General features: G+C 34.1%; 1 protein-coding gene across 1 annotated transcript; it reads right to left on the bottom strand.

Moving 5' to 3' along the window:
• Positions 1 to 783: 783 nt before the first annotated feature.
• LOC143550549 (uncharacterized) lies at positions 784 to 2,404 on the bottom strand. Its single transcript, XM_077041178.1, has 3 exons — positions 2,236 to 2,404; positions 1,898 to 2,140; positions 784 to 942 (listed from the first exon to the last, which is right to left on the bottom strand). The coding sequence occupies exons 1-3, from the start codon at positions 2,392 to 2,394 to the stop codon at positions 784 to 786; spliced, it is 561 nt and encodes a 186-aa protein (XP_076897293.1). The 5' UTR covers positions 2,395 to 2,404.
• Positions 2,405 to 8,344: the final 5,940 nt, after the last annotated feature.

Here is an 8,344-nt window from a genome sequence, read left to right as displayed (position 1 = left end):
GGTTAAAGTTATAGCAATAAACATAACAATTAGCAAAATAATTGTATGAGAATGAGTTTATGACATACTGAATCAGCTAATAGCTAACCGAGTACTTGTGAAGCTCACATAGCATTTTTGATAGCAATTTGGTGAATCAACTAGTCGTAGTTTATGCTCTCTAATATTATGTTCTCGATAGCTATGATCACCAACCTGCTAAGTCTTTCTTGGGGCATTGTGGATCGTAAATAAGAATTTAGTAACTACAATTTAGAAAAAACTCATTTCTACAGATGCTACCGTGACTATTGGTGTTCGAAGTCGACGTTGTTGTTATCCCACCTATTCATTTCATTTTTTCTATTTATTTACCTTTTACTGATTAATAAAAGTAACAGACCTCTTTTAATTTTTAATGACCTATAAGTCTTTAGGTAATTTAAAAAAACTGGGTCTAAAAAGTGTGTGAGTATTATAAAAATAATGGGATTATAAGTGTTCCGTATTCTATATATATAACATCGGGAATTTTTAAATATTGTTATATCCCAATAAAAATTTGCCCAGGCTGGACGCCCATATTGCCCCGCCTTAGAGCAAGCCCTGTTGCTTATCACATCAAACATAAAATATATTTGTACTAATTAATTTTCTCATGAGTATACCATCGTATATGATAAACGGCTTTGTCCTATATGTCAACCAAGTTTACATATATTGATAATTGATCATGGTAACTTTATTTTTTGGTAAAATTTGTAGTTTTACCAACTAATATTAGATTATTTTCAACCGGTTTTCTCATATCACATGAACAGGATGTTCAAGTTGCAATGGGCACATACCCATCTTCATTCTGCATTCTTTTTTATAAGCAACCAAGACACCAGCACATATTGCCAACCCAAAAACCGCTACGCCCCAAAAGAAGATCGGTACGTTTGATGATTCTTCATTAATCTGTATAGAAAAATTATAAAAATACAAAATAAAAAAATAATATTTGACACAAAACTATGATCATTGAAATTCATGTTCTAAAGATGCCTTATACCTGGTATATTATTGGTGTTATGATCTTCGAAAATGATGTTAAAAAAAACCCAAAAACCGAATTTCTGGTTTTCTGTTTGTTTTGAGTCAAAATGACCAATGCAAACGTACCTATACAACCTGCAACAGTAGCCAGTAGGTGTCTTGGTAGAATCATCAGTTGAGTTTTTAGTTTGAAAAGTTAACTTTTCGGAGGGGTGGGTTAATAAAAAAATGATACTAAATTCTTCGTTTTGTTTATTAGGTTAATTTTTTAATTGTTAAAAAATGCGTGGGTTATAAATGGTGTTTGGGTTTAATTGTTTAGAATGACTACTTGCCATTGGGATTTAATGTTTTTTGAGTTTAGTTTAAATTGAGCTTATTTGCTTAATTGTATTATATTTGTTAATTAAATTTATAATAGGTTTATCTAATTACATGTGTATGATTTTAAAATTTTATATAAATATTTTCTTGATAGCCGGTGTCAAATTTTCATAAGTCAAGTGAAATTTTAAACCTTTAAAGTATTTTTGAAGAATTCTTGTGGTAAGCAATCCTGAAATCCCTTTGATAGCCTTAGAATCGTTACTACTTTATCGGGTGAAAGACTAATCTTATAAGTGACTAAGTGAGCGACTTAGAGCCGCATGGGACGTTATTGAAGAAATAAGTCCATGACAATATGGAATCAAAAAGCTAAGATGAAAACATAAGTAAAAAAAGTATATTCCTATATGATATTAATCAGGAAGATGACTATATGTTATTTTGAGAAGTTTTTACTTGCTGACTGTTTTAATTGAAAAAAAATATATATAGCACTAAACATAATCAATTTCTTCAAAGACACGTAAAGAATATCGAATAGAAATCTTACTTCAACCGGTTCATTGAAATTAACAGAAGAGTTTGCAACAAGAATATAGAAGTGTCCCATAACTCCGGTGTGGCTCTTTTCATTGTTGTAATTAGACTCCAAAGTTACATATTCACCTTTAGCTATCTTCACTGATCCCGGTTTAGGATAGCATGTGGACATTCCTACAATGTAACCAGCTTCATCTCCTGCACGCTTTCCTTGCCCGTATATAGGTTTCGACGCGCAAATGATCCGTCCATCCTGAATAAAATTAACAACTTTTTTTTTTTTGCTTCAGAATATATATTTTAGGTACTAAAAGATACAAATGCAGATTATAAAACTGAAATATTTACCTCACCATAAAGGGTAGAACCTATACCACCACTATGCTGGTGAGCAACTGCATAAATGACATCACCATCAATAGGGAGGATCACACTTGACCTCTTGGTGCTGGTAAAATCATTATAAGTAGCTACTCCGATGGAAGATTTTTCAATATCACACTCCATCTGTACGTCGGCGGTTTAATTTTCAAAGAAAATAACAAAACGCTTCAAAATTTAGTTTCAATGATACTGAATAATGCTAAGTTCTATGTCAAGAAATGATGACTATTTATTTACCAAGATAACAAAAAGTTGCTAATTTTTCAAGAAGAAATGTTAGGATTTTCATTGTCAAAATATATGTAAATGATATATACCAAATGCTTAAAATATGTAGTCATAAGCCTTTAAATTTCACAAGTTGATATGAAAAGATGTAAGCTACCTATCAATTTCACAAAAACTTCCAAATTTCATGAAAACCTAGGGTTTTTTTTTCTTCAAAATAAACTTCTAAAATCTCGATACTTAAGAGATAACTGTAGATTAATAAAAAAAAAATTAACATGAAAAACTGGATTTCAATAATCTCACTTTTTTGCAGTTGGCCAATAATAATTTCATCCGACAATATTCTTACCACTGGTCCACCTTTCATACTATTTTTTTCTTATTAGACATCTGTTAAAAAAACCGTAACTGTGTAAAGTTTCATCCGAATTTCAAGCAGATGTTTTAGGCCTTTTGATCGTAAGGAGAATAAGAGTCAATTGATGAAAAACATATCTCGAAACGGTGCTTCAATTTGGGTGCTTAAACTTCCAATTAACAAAAATCAAGCCGTTCGAAGCACTGTTTTACATAAATTGATTCGTATCCTCTTTCTGATCAAAAGCCCTAAAACTTTAGTTTGAAATTCAGATAAAACTCAATGAAATTATTTCGTTTTTCAACAGATGGTCCAACGAGAAAAAAATAACGTAAAAGGTAGAACTAGTGGCAAGAATATTTTTAAAAGATTTATTATCGGCCAACTACAAAAATATAAGATTTTATTAAAATCCAATTTTCCAACAAATATTTACCTCGCCATAAAGAGCAGAACCTATTTCACCATAAACCATACCATTGACGGTATTTGTAAAGTCTTTAGTAGCAACTCCGGAGGTAGCTTTTTCAATATCATACTCAATCTGTACGTTAACGGTAATTGTACATCAGCCAAGAATCCAAGATGATAAAAAGCTTCGAAATTTTACTAATAGGTGTTGTAAATCCGTAAGCTTTTTTTACAAGAGAAGGAAAATAATGGAGCATGCGGTATACGGGTTGGCGCAAGAGATGAAAAGTTGACTTAGTAAGATAAAGTAAAAGCTATTTTGATAATTGGATAAAGTCAAAGAGACTTTTCATATTACGTTTTGGTTTAGGCTATTTTCATGACTTTAACTTACAAGGCAACTGTGGATTCCTGTGTACTGCCAATTATCCGTGACATCTAATATAATGATTTGAACAGGAACTATGAAGTCACTCCAATCAACCCACTTAACAGTGTACTTCAAGTAAATGTTTCTTTCAACACTTTCAACCCCGTCTTTCACTTTGCATTGTGTTCCATTATAGCAACAACTTATTCCTCCCACATAATTCGGTTTCAAAGGCTCGCCATATTCGTCTTCCGTCACGTTAAACAAGTCACATCTGCATCCCCAAACACAATAACATAATATATACTCAAACACTCGTATGCTACATTTTATAAACGGCAAAAAATATTATTAAAATGAAACAGACCAGTAATAAACTAGACAGGACAAGACTTAATTACAAACTGTACCTGCACTCGGTACATCCCTTTGCATCTACTGCGCCCCGAGTGTCAATTGCATGGATATCAAACATCCATTTTTCTTCATATCCTGCAGGCACTTTAAGTGGATTACCAACTTCTATTCCATAAGGATCAGGAACATGTGTGGACGTTTTTCGTGTTTCGGATCCTAATCCAAAAAACTGGGGAAGATGATCGCATATTCCCGCATTCCCAGCTGTAATAAAATCTGATTGTTTTTCGTAGTATCTTAGTGCAATCCAATGGTGTAGATAAGTCTCTTGAAGAGAAACCGGGCTACCAGCTTCATCAACAACTTCAGCATTGAAACTTTTTAGCGCGATATGACCTTTCGGGAACTCCATATCGTAATAAAATTTCTTCGAAACCGAACCCGGGAGTTGGGTGATTTTAGGTGATAAATACACCATGGATTTTAGCCCATCTTCTAGTGTGACACAATTCGGAACACATATTACCAATAAAGCTATAGTTAACGAGAAAGCAAGAGTTTGAGTACAAAGTGATATCATCATACAAGATTAAAGTGAGTATCAATTGGTGAGGAGGTTTGATTTTATTATGTCCACTGAAGTCTGAAGAGCAACCTAATTTCAATCTTTGAAAATGACCGAAATGTCCTTTTGGTCGGTCACAATAAACAATTTGTCCATTTGAACGGGGTTTACCCAACTTGTTCACCCAAAATCCAGTCGACCCGCCTACTTAATAATCATCATCTGAGTAGTTTTTTAAACCAACTATTGTTGGACGTAATTTCGGACTCCAAGTCATAAGTTGGTGAACTTGAGGGACCAATACTGATAAGCCGGTCATGGTATTGGTTGGTAAGTTATAATTGTAATGAAATTATAAACCAAGTTATGGTTAGACCTTATAGAATATGTGAGATGTAACCGAGTTATAGTTCATCTAGAGACACACACAAGATGTTACCAAGTTAGGGTTCATCTTCAAGTCCCGGATCGATAATCAAACACGAAGTAAATGAATATTAGTCCCCCAAGTTCACCGACTTGTGACTTGGAGTCCGAAATTACTTCCAACACATCTAAATGCAACCAAGTTAAGGTTCATCAAGAGTCAAACCGAATTATGGTTTGAGAGTTTGTAACCAGTTTTTGAGTTATATTTTCTGATTAACATAAGCGAGAGTTATAAGTCGTTTAATTCGTGTTTGATTTATCGATCGGAACTTGAACCATGTCATGCCACATGCCAATATCCCATTGAGACATCCATATTTTTGGAGAAAACCGCTAAACTGACGAGATTTTTTAAGTGTCTCGACGGGATTTTTAGGTGTTTTGATGAGTTTCTCTTTTGTCATCCGACTAGATTTTTGTAGCTTCCGACGATATTTTTTTTGTCTTCCGACAAGATTTATCTGAGCTTCTGACGGATTTATTTTTGGCTTTTGCAAGAAATTTTTTGACTTCCACCTAGATTCTTTTGCCGCGTGTCAGAATCTTGTTGGTTATTACTCTCATCGGGTGATGAATGTTACATAGGCGGGCTAACAGGATTTGAGGCTGGATTACTAGAATAACTTCATATAAACATTTTTGTTTACTTTTACTATTAAAATGTTGTTAGCCTCGTTGTGAATATGATACCCCCATCAACATAAAAAAAAATTGGACCTTTTGTCATTTTCGTTTTTAATTTACTAAAGTAGTCAAATCTCAACGACCTATAGATTTCATAAATGGCATTGAGGGCGGCTTTTGTGTATAAAAAGTTAGGAATCAAATGCAATATAGCAATTTAATTAGTTGAAGATCTGGTGTACTTGTTTCTGATTTAGAGAGTGACGTGAGATAATCTTGGTAGTCGAAATCTCAACTTTATTAAGTTTTCATAGCTCGCATTGAAGGTGGAAGCTGATAAGGGCGCTCAGGTGAATAAGAAGAAGTTTCTTTAATAGTACACTTAGCGTTTCTTTTTCCAAAAGTCACAATATAGCTTTTTAGGATTATTAAATTATAACAATATTTATTGTTACTTCGGAAAGTTCTTCTCTTGTTCTTGTTATGCTATTCCCTACAATTTAACTTTTATATCAACAAAATTGTTTCTGTAGTTAAGGGAGGGAGGTCGGGCCGTAAATGAATCAAACAAATACGGACAAGGCATTGTTCATGTTCGTTTGTTAAGGATATAATGTGTTTGTAGGTTCCGAAACCGAATCCGACAACGAACGGCTTTGTTCTTGATAAGTGCTCGAAATGGGTGCGGTATAAACAAACGATCGAACATAAAATGTAAAGATATGATAAAGGGTAAACGATCTCGTAACTGGTACAAAAGATTCATAATATTAAAACGAACCGATCCCACCCAATGTGAGCTCCCTTGGGTGATTGTTTACACACAAGAAAACACACACTAATAAGTGACATACAAGTCCTATTTATAGCAAAAGTAGAAGCATTTTCCCTGTTGAAGTCAAACACGTGCCCGAAGCCCTCGTTTCGTGTCCGGACTTCTCGCCGACATTAATTATTTTCTTGACCGTGAATAAATAATGGGTTTCGTAATTTGATATCGCAAGTCACAAATATTGGCCTTACAATCACCTCCTTGACTTGTGATCTCAAAACATCATCGAACCGTGTCTCGCATTTTCGCAAATCATCCAGATAACCGAAGCTTCTTCAATCACCCCCTCAAGGTATGATCCACCTAATTCATTCATGAAGACGTTCTCGCTACTCTATCCATCTCGGATCTTAAGCAATATAGGTTCATAAGAGCTTGACGAAACACCGGGGACAACGATCGAATGACAAAGCTTATTATTTCCGTGAATGAAATTATTTTAGTACTCACCCCTAATAGATAAGTGCCAGATACTCATATCCCACATTTTCAGGTTGAGAGCTTAAACAATTTAATTCCCTATTAAATCCAACTAGTTTAAAAATTATCACCTTAATAAATAAGCATCTCATATGCTTGTAGCCCACGTTTTCAGGATTCAATTCTCGAACGCCTTGAAAATAACATATAAACAATATGCTTTGAGCACGGTCCAATAATGACTGAAAACCCGATCGAATTTGACTTTCTTCAGCTTTGGTCAACCCGAACAAATAATTATTTCTTGGCCAAACAATATTTCACTTAACTGATCAACAAATGAGTCCACACAGGCATTGTATTTGGCCCAATAGAAGATCCACCAACCTAAATAAGTTGAACGAAACCAGCAATTAATTTAACAACAAAAGTTTTTAGCCCATACCAATTTTTTAATGACATCCCAATTCAAAAGACATGGCCCAACAATAATAGCAGACATTCAGAAAAGATCCCACAAGGCTCCCACTTGTTGTAACTTCCAAAGATGAATGGCCCACTAAGAGCATTCTCATCCAACCCCTTATATTATGTGAGGGGTGTTTTTATAATTTAGAGAGTAATTCAGGGTGTTAGAGCATTCTCATTCCATCCATTAAAACACCCCCTATCTTTAAATTTTAAAAAAATATTTCAATTCCTCACTTCATCCAATCCCCTATTCATATACCCTATCTCTAATTTATAAAAATATGCTACAGTAACTCTTTATTTATAAAAAGCTACTGTATCCCTCCCTATCTCAACTCCTGGACTTTCACCCGCCAATTTCATCATCTCCCGCCCATCTTCCTTTCCCTCTTACTCTGAAGTAGGTTAATCTACTTTCTCCTTTTTTTGCTTCTTTCCCTATGAAACAAATCGGTGGCAAAACCTAAATCAAAGAAATCTTTGTTCATCGACAAAAGCTACAGCAGGTACTCTCTCCATCTCTCAGTTTCAATATGTTTATTGTAGGATTAAAACTATTAGTATGATTTGGAGGTGTTCTTACAAATATGCCGGCATGATAAGAGATGTTAATTAGGGTTTGTAGATGTTCTGGTTCCATGTTCTTGGATAGTAATTTGGGTTTATTGGTGTTTGTTGATGGATTGTAACTTGGTTCATGATTAGGGTTTAGGGTTTGTAGATGCTTAGAGTTGTATACAAAAAGCGATTTTAGTTTTGATCATTTTATTTGTTTTTATGTTGAAGTTGATAATTTGAAGGTTTGAATTTGTTACTATATGAGTTGGGATTGGTAACCAGTACTAGGTGGGACCATGTCAATGATCCAACAACTTGAATATCATCCATTAATTGTTTGATGATTACATTGTAACCAAACATTTCGATTCGATTTTTAACTTTATGAATGATCCCCTGCTTTCTTCAACCTCTGTTTCAGCAGAGATGAATGGTTAATTGGTTGAC

The sequence above is a fragment of the Bidens hawaiensis genome, unplaced genomic scaffold (genome assembly GCF_021521415.1).
Source record: "Bidens hawaiensis isolate Kalapana, Puna unplaced genomic scaffold, B.hawaiensis_p1.1 tig00001016_1, whole genome shotgun sequence".
In the NCBI taxonomy this organism is placed as follows: Eukaryota; Viridiplantae; Streptophyta; class Magnoliopsida; order Asterales; family Asteraceae; genus Bidens; species Bidens hawaiensis.
The sequence above is the reverse complement of the archived record's forward strand: the minus strand, read 5'-3'. Positions and strand labels throughout refer to the sequence as shown.

Coding starts and splice junctions, on each gene's coding strand:
- LOC143550549 (XM_077041178.1), bottom strand. CDS start 2,394: ATGGAGTGTGATATTGAAAAATCTTCCATCGGAGTAGCTACTTATAAT. Junction 2,141..2,235: donor GTTCTACCCTTTATGGTGAG/GTAAATATTTCA, acceptor AATTTTATTCAG/GATGGACGGATCATTTGCGC. Junction 943..1,897: donor ATTTCAATGAACCGGTTGAA/GTAAGATTTCTA, acceptor TTTTCTATACAG/ATTAATGAAGAATCATCAAA.